The sequence below is a fragment of the Syngnathus typhle genome, linkage group LG11, assembly GCF_033458585.1.
Source record: "Syngnathus typhle isolate RoL2023-S1 ecotype Sweden linkage group LG11, RoL_Styp_1.0, whole genome shotgun sequence".
NCBI lineage: Eukaryota > Metazoa > Chordata > Actinopteri > Syngnathiformes > Syngnathidae > Syngnathus > Syngnathus typhle.
This window is the reverse complement of record NC_083748.1, coordinates 2,762,297-2,775,615: the sequence shown is the minus strand read 5'-3', so window position 1 is coordinate 2,775,615 and position 13,319 is coordinate 2,762,297. Positions and strand designations below refer to the sequence as shown.

At 41.2% G+C, this 13,319-nt stretch overlaps 1 protein-coding gene across 4 annotated transcripts in view; it reads right to left on the bottom strand.

Annotated features, from left to right (window-relative positions):
• The window catches only part of cacna2d2a (calcium channel, voltage-dependent, alpha 2/delta subunit 2a), a 132,139-nt gene that overhangs the window by 25,283 nt on the left and 93,537 nt on the right, over positions 1 to 13,319 (bottom strand). For all 4 annotated transcript variants that reach the window (XM_061290240.1, XM_061290241.1, XM_061290243.1 and 1 more), the window contains exons 7-8: positions 11,840 to 11,971; positions 11,584 to 11,641 (exon numbers count right to left, since the gene is read on the bottom strand). In XM_061290240.1, coding sequence (XP_061146224.1) covers positions 11,584 to 11,641; positions 11,840 to 11,971 — 190 coding nt within the window. The remainder of the gene's footprint in view (positions 1 to 11,583; positions 11,642 to 11,839; positions 11,972 to 13,319) is intronic.

Sequence of the window (13,319 nt, the reverse complement as noted above, 5' to 3'; positions counted from 1 at the left end):
CCAACACCAAGAACAGACATGAACGAGCAACAACAGGCTAAACGATACGGTATGCTAACGTGACAAACACAAACAAGGAGCTGAGAACGGGCCTGACGTAACATTCAGTTATTTAAAAAAAAAACGATTACATAAATAACACGTTTATAAAACCATCTGTGTCACTTCAATTCATTAAATCCATCGATCGTCCTTTGTCAACAATGGCGTGTGCCGCGCCGCAGTTCAAATTATTCCACAGGCCCATACAACGATATATAAACTATATTTTAAATAACTATCACAAAAACAACAATATTATCAAACCATTTGTGTCACTCCAAATCATTAAATCCATTGATCAAATTTCTCATCTTTTATCGATCGTCCTTTGTCAACAATCCCGTGTGCCGCGCCGCAGTTCAAATTATTCCTCAGGCCCATGCAACGATATATAAACTACCGTTTTTTTCCATGTAGAATGCGCAAAATTTAACTAATTTATTGTCCTAAAATCTGGGGTGCGCATTATACATAGGTACAAAAAAAAAAATCTTTTTTTTTTTTTTTAAATCCGGATATCATACGGAGGCCGCCATTACAGATGCGCTTTCTTCTCTGCTGTTCACTTCAAACACGCTCCATACGAACACAATGCTCTCGTATCAGACGCTTGCTAGATCACCTGCTCGTTTGCTGTCACAATGTACCCTACACAAATCCGAAACATTTCTTCGGTATTGAGTATGCTAGCGCATGCGCAGTGATACTGACCGGCAGAATAACATCCGGTTGTTCCCAAAGATGATCTTTTTTCTGAAATAATTTTACGTTCACGGACTTAAGTAGGAGTAAAAATTTGGGTGCGTATTATACATGGGTACAGGCTTTTTGCCAGCATCAACATGCCATTTTTAGGGTGTGTATTATACATGGGGGCGCATTATACATGGAAAAAAACTGTATATTTTAAATAACTATCACATAAACAACAATATTATCAAACCATTTGTGTCACTCCAAATCATTAAATCCATCAATCAAATTCCTCATCCTTTGTCATCCTGGTGACAGAGGACATGTCCAGAGGATATGTCGCTTTAAAGTGTTAATTACTAGGGGTGTAACGATACATCGATACACATCGATTAATCGATATAATGCTCTACGATTTATTGGCATCGATGCTAAAGGTAAACATCGATTTATATCGCCGTGTTTGACCTCGGACATTAGACGCGACTTTATTTTGAAATCCAGTTCATTGTTGCTTGCTTCCTCTTTCCGGGAGCAGTGCGCCCGGCGTTGTTGTGTTGTGAGCAGAGCACGCACGTGAAAGGGGAGGCGACAACTAGTACGCGGCTCCTGGGCTGGTGCTATGGCTAGTGTCCAAAAAGACGAGGAAATTTGCTCCCCTTTAGGCTTCACGTCATTCGTCTGGAAGCACTTTGGATTCCAAAGAAAAGATGGCTCAACGGACAAGACACGTGCACTTTGTAAATCCTGCCATGCGGTGATCAAATATTCAGGGAGCACAAATCTCGCCGCACATTTAAAGAAAAAACACGACATCAAAGTTCAGTGTTAAAGTAAGCAATTTGTATACTACAATACTCTTGTAATTTCCTAAATAAAGAGTTTGCAGTACCTTGTTGATTTTGCGTATGAATTGTTATAAATCAGGATATTGTTCTATATTTTTTATTAAAAAAAAAAAAATCGATCGTAGAGCACTATATCGCGATATATCGTGAATGAATCGCAGCAGGCTTTAAGATATCGGCAAATATCGTATCGTAGTTCTTTGTATCGATATTAAATCGTATCGTGACAAAACCCGCGATTTACACCCCTATTAATTAGTTGATTTTTTCTCTCTATTTTTCATGTTTTGAATATGTTCAAGATAAAGATATCAAAGCATGTGAAGTGATCAACTATACTAAAAATAACATGTGAAGTGGTCAACTATACTTGTAAGTAAGTGATGTGCCAATGATCAAGTAAAGATTTGTGAAAAAACCCATATAAGTCGCTCCTGAGTATAAGTCGCCCCTCCACCCAAACTATGAAAAAAAACGCGACTTATAGTCCGAAAATTACGGTACATTTCTTTGAATTAGCTTTATTTTTTTTTTTTAGATATTTATGACAATTACATTCGATTATTGCTAATATTGTTTAATTCTCAGATTTATATGATTGGTTTTTGAATTTGTTCTGCCGTGTAAAGGGGAGCATTGTTTTCCCCACCATTTAACCCTGAACACACTGCTCCATGGGCCACAAACTTCCAAACTGGTCAGTATCCATTTTTCATCTGTCAAAACAAACTTGACAGAACGTGAGAACGGTCTATCGAAAGTGGCGGTCTGGGAGGGAGTGTACCATTGTTAACTGTAGAATGAACCGTAGTGCACCTTTGAGCCTCCGGGATTTAGAGGTCCCGATTTCCCCATGGTGAATAAGAAAAAACAGATACTTCGATAGACCACGAGTGAATTTGGCAAGACATGCTAACCATACCGCAGCATACGTAAAAGTATAAAGGTTTAGACTGAAATGTACTTGAGTAGTAAAAAAACCCCAAAACTGCCAGTTATATAACAATACTAGTTGTGATATAACTTGTTGTGTTATTTGGTAGCTACAATAGCTAGCGCCACTGTTGAGATGACGAGAGTTTGGGCTGGAGGAATTTGTAAGCTGCACTTAGTGACCGTCTTGGGCAGAGTAATCAGCGGTGCTCTTTTTCTGCTGATTATCAGCGTGGAGGGAAGCCAGACGCCCGCAGGGCCGTAGAGGCTCATTTCTCACGCTCGGCCAAGCTGATACGAGCCCCCCACTGGGCTTGGCCGCTGAACCCCCCCACCCACACACACACACAAGCCTCTCAAGACTCCGCTTACCGGCAGCCGCCACTCCAACCCGAGGCAAGAACTCTCTAACTGTCGTGGAGAGGCCAACCTGGACCCACTCGGCTAAGAGGCTGTTTGGAAAGTCCGAGATGAACGTTGGCATCAGCACTACGGCCGAATGATTTCGCGACAAGACTGAATTGCGAGTTGCAAGACAGATTCGGACATTGTTCACTATGTACGCCAACATTTGCGAATATGGAAAGTACATCATACCATCCAAACATTAAAAGCTATTTAGTAATGTAAGAACACTTATGAAGCTGTCAGGAAGAACCAACCTTCAATTTTCTAAATTCCCATCAATTCCCGGGAAATGTAATTTTGCAAGCCTAGCATTGAGGTTCGTTAACTGAGTCACAGCAAAGATGGTCGAAACGTAAGCGTGTCGTAGGAGGGAGGCTGTGGGGATCGAGGCAGAATCCAATTATTTTCGATAATAACCGATGCCACATCAAAGGTAGAACATCCGCGGCTTGGCATGACTGCGTGGTGCACGAAATCAGGTCTGGAACCAGCAGGCCCATCGGCGTGCATGACTTTATCATTTTAATTAACCGAAATCTTAATTTAAAGAAAAGGAGAAAGCACGGCGAGGCTTCACTCGCACAGCGGCGACTCGTCTTCTTTTTTTTGGGGGGGGGGGGGGGGGGGGCTTGTATGACGGAAACGGTGGTGAGAACATGACCCTCGCCTCAGCCGCCTCGGGCTCTTGGGTGGGAGGCGCCCCAATCCGTAGATAGAGTGCCAATTGATGAAAAACAGAACGCCCGGTGGACCGACTGCAGGATTTCATTAACTTCTACAGTCAGTTCATCTCTCATTGAGCAGAAAGGACTTTTAATGGGAAGTTTTTTGAAAGGGCTAAATGTTAATTATAAGGCAATAGTCATTTGAGGTCATTGGTACCTGCGCCAAATGCTACGATATCACAGCAGACAACTGAATCACTAGGCCACGCCCCTTATAGGCACACAAATATTTTATTTTTTACATCAATAGCTTACAATACGGGTCTCATTTTTAGTTGCAATCAAATTTTCCGCAAATTTTATGAAACAGTTTATTCTCAAGCATATTTGGTATTTTGCTTCAGTTAGCCTCCCTGCTGCAACATGCTAAAGCTAAAAGATCTTAAATGACAGTATGAAAGACACGGCCTCCAGATGTGTTTTTTCTGCATGAATTCCAGTCAGTAATTACCTCGCAGCTCCAGCCCACCGACGCCATTTTTTCCCTGTCATTACCCAGACTCTTGCGTGCCAAGACCAGGTGACAAGCAGATGGACCTGGCCGATGCTGAATTGAACTGAACCGAACTTCTTGGCCGTAGGCGGTCAGACGCCAGCGACCGGCCCGAGGCCTTGCTGTCAGTTCGCTAAAAGTTACGAATCATTTAACAGGGAGCTGCTCGGCCATATCTGGAGAGGTAGTTTAATAATATCAGACATCTTTAATGGTTCTGTCTATTTACACCGTGAGTACCAGCTTCTTAAACCGGTTCGACACATACCGACATATTTGACTATTCCCCCTATGACTACTGTGATCAAAGTTCATCAAAGGCCTGATTCTCAGATGTCGCTGAAAGATTATCCTGACCGATTATCCCGTGGCGTGGGTGTGTTTGAAGTGATTTCTCATTCCAGCAATGGAAAAATGGAAATCTAACAAAGATGAAATGATAAACCAAGGCATCGAGCCAAGCTATTTCTTCTTACCAGTCAACTTCCAAGATCAGTTCCAATTGTGTGTTGTGAGATATTCCCAACAACAACATTTCGGCATCAGCCTTACAAATGATTGTATATGTGCATGTTTACAATCAAGATAAGAATTATTTTCCACTAAAACGGAACGAGGTAGCACTGCAAGTGAAAGGAGATTAAAGGCAGTGGTGTCCATAATGTATTAAAAAAGAAAAGAAAAAGCAATGAACACAATCACATACTGTCAATTTTGAAGGTGTTTGGCCAAAGCGTCTCATTACAATTCATGATTTTTTTTTTATCACAGTGTGGTACTGTTCAAATCAATACATTAAGCGCTGCAAAGTGGGGTTGTCGCTCTCATGGAAGATTGTGTTTACGCAGCCCGACCCATTCAGCAAAGCGTTGAGCATTCCATTTAAATCGAGGGGAATTATTTGCTACTCACAATACGCGAATGTAAGACACAATTATATGTATATCAATGTTTCTACGCCCGTGACTTGAAAAGTGAGCGAGGGCAAAGTTCAAGTTAACTGAACCGAAAGTATCATGCACAAACATAATACGATGCTATGCTACATCCATGCATTAAGCAGTAAAAAAATAAAATAATCAAAGACTGCTCAAAATGAGCAAGTTACTACCAAAAAGAGCAAAAACAGATTACTAGCTTTTAAACATGTAAATTTCTCCTGATAAAAACACACTTTTAAAGTATTCCTTAATGCCTGTTTCCAATCTTTTACGGTCAAGAAACTAAGAGACTAATCTCACTTGTGCAGTTCTCCAAAGAGGCTATTTATTTGTCACGCTCCCTAAAATGTAAACATAAAACAAAAGAGAATTAAACGTGGGCTATTTAAGCATGAAAATGTTCAAACGAAACAACGTTACGATGAAAATCTACTCGTTCAGCTAACATATAATGCAAATTGAAATAGACGGGCTCCCAGAAATTAACACTCATGTTACGGTAATTAGAAACCCTAGAAACTTCTACTATGACCCCCAAGGAGCCGCATTACATATTCGGTTTATTCCTGCTTGATATTTTTAATTTTTTTAATTTTCATTTCAGCAAGTGCACAACACATTTAATTTTTCCCCCCACTATGCTCACTGCAAATCTTATTTGTGGACTTTACTGGAGGCAGAGCAAGGAACGCGTGTCACAATTGTATAGATTTCAACATTAAATGTCAGGCTGGCGGCGTTCACCTTCACGACAACAGCACGTGATGTACTATATAAATATGTTGCAGCTTTTATAGAACATCGACTGTGTCCACTGGAATAATGTGCAAATTTGCTACGTGGCATGAACACGGATGTGTACGTTATATGCGTGCAGTCTAATCACGTGGCAATGGGAGAAGAGAATTACGATAACACAGTAAGACTACTTTCCAATGGGTGTGTGTCTAAGTCTGTGTGTGTGTTTGCATGGATTTGTGCTGTGCTGATGGGCTTATTATTTTATGGACTGCTGCACTTTTAGTGCTCCTGTGGATGTGGCAGGCGAATAAAGATTGAATTAAGATAAAAATATAGGAGGACGGCGCCTGCAGGAGAAAAGATGTTGTCTGTCGTTTATTTCTCACACTTTGCGTTGATGACTAAGAGTGTTTGTGGACATATTTACATGTTTTTATTTTGGGAATGATGAATCAGGGGCAGTAGAAAATTTGCGGCTTTCACACGTGCATTGGGACACATTGAGGGCAACAACAATTAGTTAGTAAAGGTATGATCGGATTTCTCTGCAAGATTACCCTCATTGATTATCCCGCGTGGTGTGTTTAGGGTGATTCAGTCGGACCTAAAATTGTGTAGGGGTAGAATTTTTGAAAGCATTTTTCCTCCCTTGCAGTTCAAGTCAGCAAAGATCAATTTGTCTCAAAATGATTGATTGTTTGTGGCATGTGGCACTTGTTTGTAACGTGTTTGCCACTATTATATATGTGTAACCGGTGGTGTTACTTTTACAGTGTCAACATGGGAGAGCAAAATACCAACATTTGCTGTGTGTGCAAACACTAAAGCAGGTTATTCATTTTAGAGATTTTTGTTTTTCTTCAAGTGTATAAATTCCCCTACTGCTTGAAATTCTAGTATAGCAGACACACAGTAAGGTGCATCATCCCATTCAAAGGAAGGTGATCCAATGCAAGGTTTTATAAAATGTCACTGTTGATTGACACGGTCAGATGTATTTATTTAGCGTTACAGTACATGTAATGTTATAGTCGTGCACTGCCCGACATGGGGTCAGCAGAGTGGCAGTTAAGAGAACAGTTAGAGACCGTAATCACACGAGCACGGCCTGACATGGGGTGACATTCGCTCAGCATTGCCGGGTTGCTAGGCAACAGGGAATAGTGATCATCAAAGGCGAACCTATATTGAGAGAAATAATAACAGAGAACCAGATGAAAGGCAGCACTTTAGAGAAGTGGTTAGCACGCCGGCCTCAGTTCTTGCTTGGAATCTTTGGTCAAGCCTTTTGCATGTTCTCCAGCCTTTTCTCAAAAATCAAAATTCATATTCAATTTTAATCAGACGTATTGAAGTTTCTAAATTGTTAAACGTGAATGCAAATGGTTGTCCATATGTGCTCCGTGATTGACTGGCGACTACTCTAGGGTGCAAGCAACCAGCTCACCTGCAACTCTAGTCAAGGTAATAGCAGAAAACCAGAGGAGGTGGACGAAAGCAAGGGTACAGGTTGATGACAAGGTGTTCCGCACTTCCCTCACCCTGTCAGCAACACCTATCCCTCCCTTCCTCCCTCTTCCTCTGGCTTCAGGTCGTGTTTCCCCCCCTGTCGCGCTGTCAAAAGTGCTGTCGCAGAACACAACATGCTGACAGATCACACAGTAGTCTTGTTTTGCTTTTTTTCCACTTGTTCACTGATAAAAAAGGGTTGTTTGGAACACTGCGTTTTAGCACAGGGGAGACTTTCTCACAGAGCTGATTACAAATGAATTGGAATTTGTTTTAATCTATACCAGGGGTGTCAAACTTATTTTTGGTACAGGCCGCATTGTTTCCTTTGGAGGGCCATTAAAATTGTCAACCCAAATAAATGTATGAACGTGTCATATTAGTTATTGTATCGGCTACACAACAAACTGATGAATAACTAGTTTTCAAAATAGACTAATAAAAAAATGTTGAAATATTTAAAACATATGAATGATAAAAAACTACTAGCAATATCTATTTTTTAAAGTGAAAGCAATGTTATTTTAGTATTGACATATGAATTCGATACACAATTTGTCTTCGTGGGCCACATAAAATGATGTTGCGGGCCGTATCTGGCCCCCGGGCCTTGAGTTTGACATGTGTGATCTATACTGTATTATATAGTTAACAAGTTTTTGGGGAGGTGTAGTTCTATGCAAACTCAGTGATCTCCTGTTTGTTTGACCCCAAACAGCCACTCAAGCTGAGCCGAGGCGGAAAAGGAGGTCAGGTGCAATCAACATTGCTGTCACTGTTGTGTCCACTTCACTCCGGCCAGTAACCAGGCAACAAGGCAGTGCGCCCGCCGCAAAGTCAATGTGACAGCGTCAGGTGGATTGAGCTTTGTGGACTGGAAGCGTGGATGCCATGCGGCCCGCCGCACCAGCTTGTGCCATAACGTAAATTGGCTGAGTACCACAAAGAAAACAGTTTGCCGCTTTAGAAGCTAAAACTTCTCTGTTATGTGCCGTTGTTTTTATTAACAGTTGATCGCTGAGTGAGACAACGATGGGTCAGGACAACAATGAATAAAAGTTGTCAACCATTAGTCACTATTAATGCCAAAGACTTTTCATTTATTATTATTATTTTTTAGTTACTTGTTTGATATGTGCCTGCAATGAGTTAAGAACTCAATAGAGGAAGATGGATGAGATAAGCTGTAAATAAAAAAACAATAAAAAAATGATACTAAATAAAACGATAAGATGAAATAATAAAGAATAAAACTCGTACAAAATAAAAGACAAGTTAAAATCTTTAATATATAAAATAAAATAATATAAATGTAAAAATGTAATATAAAATAAAAGTAGTTGACAAATATAATACAAAACTAAACAAACAAAACATGGAATGAAATACAAAATAAAGTAAATATCAAGTGTACCGTATTTTTCTGACTATAAATAGCGTTTTTTTTCATAGTTTGGTTGAGGGGGCGACTTATACTGAGGAGCGACTTATAGGTGATATTTTTCATAAATTTTCAAAATTAAAAAAAGAAACAAGTGAAACCGCGATAAACAAACCGCGAAGTAGCAAGGGATTACTGTAATTTGAATTTGAAGTGACGTCAGCAGCGCGGCGCAGCGCGGCGGTTATTTACATAAAGGACAAAGATTCGATCACGGGATGACGAAGATGACGAAGGGCCCCACGTACTACCGGCATCATTAGCAGCTTTGTTTGTAAGTGACACAGAGGACGACGAGTTTGAAGGATTTAATGATTTGGAGTGACACAGAAGGTTTGAAAAACTATTATGGCTTTTACGCACCCCCGGTCCTACGCTACGGAGCTCTCTTTCACCTTCGTGGATGGAAGTCGGGGGCCGGCGCTCGGCCGGGTGGCTGTCCGGGGACGGTGGATGGGGCTCCGACATGGATTTTATGCACGCCCGGTCCTACTCTACGGAGCTCTCTTTCACCTCCGTGGATGGAAGTCGGGGGCCGTTGCTCGGCCGGGTGGCTGTCCGGGGCAGTGGATGGGGCTCGGACATGGCTTTTACGCACGCCCGGTCCTACTCTACGGAGCTCTCTTTCACCTCTGTGGATGGAAGTCGGGGGCCGGTGCTCGGCCGGGTGGCTGTCCGGGGCAGTCGATGGGGCTCGGACATGGCTTTTACGCACGCCCGGTCCTATTCTATGGAGCTCTCTTCCACCTCCGTGGCTCGAAGTGCCACCTCCGGGGATGGAAGTCCACGCCGCCACACGCCTGGAAGTCCACGCCGGTGCTTGGGGCCGTGTGGCGGTTAACTATTTGTTAATATGTTATAGTTATTTGATATATTCTATTTCGTGTAGCAACTTGTATATGTTTTTATCGTTACAGTTCAGTAGTTGTTGCCCCGTTGAACTCTTGTTTTGTTAAATAAAGAGCCGTTTACCAAACCCACGTCTTTCCTTGTACTCTTTCCACGCTACTATATAGTTACATACTAGATCTGTGGAATAATGGCGAGGCTGACGTCAGGGCGCACGCGCGGCGTTGTTGACAAAGGTCGAGGAATTGGATAGATGGATTTAATGATTTGGACTGACACAGATGGTTTGATAATATTATTGCTTATATAATAGTTATTTGATATATAATTTATATATCGTTATATGGGCCTGTGGAATATTTTGAAGTGCAAGCCCCGTCAGCGGCGCGCACCCATTGTTGACATAAAGGACAATCGATAGATTTAATGAATTGGAGTGACACAGATGGTTTTATAAACGTGTTATCTATGTAATAGATTTTTGAATAACTCCGAATGTTACGTCAGGCCCGTTCTCAGCTCTTTGTTTGTGTTTGTCACGTTAGCATACCTATCGTTTAGCCCAGGGGTGGGCAAACCTTTTGACTTGCGGGCCGAATTGGGTTCTAAATTTTGACCGGGGGGCCGAACCAGGAGCAGATGGATGAATCTTTTGTGTGAAGTAATATAAATGACATGCAAATGTCATTGCATAAAAGGTTTTTACTTTTAGTGGATACTAAAGCATGGATATTAAAAAAAGCTTTTTGAAAACAAATGCATTTATTAAAAGCATTAGAAAATATTTCACCAAAAAACTATTATCAGTGATTCTTATTAAATACGACACTCTTATGATGAATAACATTTTCCATCACTTCAGCGCCTGCAGGTCAGATTTATGAAATATGTTTATCTAATGAGGCGAAATCACATCCAACGGTAAACATTCTGACCAAATACATCATCTTGAAGAATCAGTGAAAGAATACATGGAAATAAAGTAATAAAGAAATCAATAGTATTGTTGGTTTCCCTTTTTTGCTAGCACATCATAGTCTGGAGTAAAATTTGTCATGGTAATTCTTAGGATAGAGCCGAGGTGTCGGTCCGTTAACCTAGATCTGTGACGGGCTTTATTGACGTTCATGTGGCTGAACGTCTTCTCACACACGTAGGTCAAGCCAAATTGTCCACTCTTTTTTTAACATTTGTCACTCAGTGTCCACCTTTCTTTTCTTCGGGCCACTCATTTTAATGGAAGGATTCCAGGGGAAGGTTTGTGGGTGGCATTAGCGTAAAACTGTATCTGAAAACTCAGCGCGGGAATTACGAGAATATTGACGTCACAGCCTACGCTCGAAATTCGGCACTGATAAATGAAATTACTACGTACTGCTGAGTACGCACGCACACGCACTTGTGAGTGTGCACAGAGCTTTCTGACAAGGCTCCCGGGAGTAAATGCGCGGGCGGGCGCTTCCCCATCTACTGGGGAAACATAGTAATTGCAGGGAAAATGACCCCCCAAAAAATTAATAATACAATTTATTCAGGTTTGGCGGGCCGGATTAAACGGCCCCGTGGGCCGGATGTGGCCCGCGGGCCGTAGTTTGCCCATGTCTGGTTTAGCCTGTTGTTGCTCGTTCATGTCTGTTCTTGGTGTTGGATTTTGTCCAATACATTTCCCCTAAAATGCGACTTATACTCCGCAGCGACTTATATATGTTTTTTTTCACGTTATTGTGCATTTTATGGCTAATGCGAACTATATTCCGGAGCGACTTTTAGTCCGAAAACTACGGTATTTTAAAGCATGCATCATATACACAATCATATTTGGACCAAGTGGCTGGCCACACCTATATACTCACTTACTGTTCTGTACGCATCTCAATGTTGTTTAAAATGCCTACTTGTTTTCAAGAATTGGCCACGTGTTGACAAAAGACACCGGAAAGCCGATAAAGACACCACTTACCATGGCCTGCGGCGCACGTCGTAGAGGTCAATCTTGTTGGGAGCTCTCCATGGCGTGGCTGAAAAATAAAACGGATGTTGTCCGCTGCACTGTAGGATATTTCACCTCAGATTACATCAAAGTCATAATTTCATTCCCCCTATCCAGTTACCAGTAGTGCCATCTGATAAGAAATTGCTCTGCTGAGGAGCCCGGCGGTCAATTTAAACGTTATCGGGCACTGAGTTATAGGGGCGTACTGTTCGCCACCACTTACCTGGATAGTAGCGTGTCACGCCCGTGGCACTGCCAAACACCTGCCAGCGGAGGGAGCTGTCATCTCGACGGTTCTCGATGAAAACACGCTCCAGCGCCTGCGTCCAGTTCAACTCGTTTAGGATCACCGGAGCTGAGGACACGACACCATGACATTGCTTGTAAGACTCAATTTAGTAAACAATGAAATTAAAAGAACATTATAATCTTCCGCAATGAATAGAGAGAAACTTCGAGTTGTCTGTGCATATTCATAAATACATAGATAAATAGTTGTCATTTCATAGACTTGCAAAGATTCTAGAATGACCTTGGCGGCCGCATACGTAAGCGCACAAGACGACGATGGCCATCTCGCAGGACATCAGTCTAATCTGGCTGATCTCCGAACGGTCGTCGAGGAGAAATACGAGATTACCTTGGAAGAGGTCGGATGTCACTGGAACCGTGTGTGTGTGTGTTGGGGGGGGGGGGGGGAATGCCACCTCTGCATTTACTTCGAGTGGGTGAGTATGATTTAAAGGATAAGGTTTTAGCGGCTTAACAGCATCACATCCAAATCATGAGGTCAGATATATTGCATCTTCTTGTCACACACACACAATGAAGAGCTTTACTGTGCGCAGTTACCATTAAGTTCAATGGCGAATGCAATCGGGTTTTAATGGGCACCTGATTAAAACGGAAACTGGCTCGGCCGATGAAATAAGTCACTCAAATCACTTTTAGTTGCAAGGCACATGAACCCAAAAGCTCCAATTTGGCTCAGCCGTGATCATTAACAGCTTCTTCGACGCTTTTCCATTACGGCTCACTCTTTTTTTTTTTTAAACGTTTATTTCGAACATTAAAAATACAGGAATTTAATAAAAATACAGAAAAATGATAACTCCATAGTACAATCGAACATAAAAGAAAGAAAAAGATATTGCATTATAATTTTCCTTTATCGTAAAATCATATTTGTTCAAAAAGGGAGTAGAAGGAAGCCTAAGCTTATCTGACTACCCCATGTAACTACATGTTTGTTTGATTCTGTCAAGAATTTGTCCATAGTCAATATATTAAAGAAAAAAAATATATATATATACTATATATTTTCTTTAGATAAATACAAAAGCAACTTAAACAACTTCACAGCATGTTACGGTATCCCGTCAATATTTTGTCCATATACATTTTTCTAAACTTAGGTAAGGTACTACAGTTCTTTAATTCTTCACTGCTGGTGTTCCATAATTCCACACCTCTAACTGTTATACAATGTAACTTCAAGTTTGTTCTCACCAAATCTCTATTAAACATACATGTTCCTCTTAAATAATAGGTACTTTCCCTCCACTCAAACAACCTCTGGATACTGTTTGGTAATTGATTATTTTTTATTTTGTACATGAGTTGGATGGTTTTAAAGTCGACTAGGTCGTTATATTTCAGTGAGTTCAATTTAATAAAGGGAGGGTTAGTTGGTTCTCTATAAT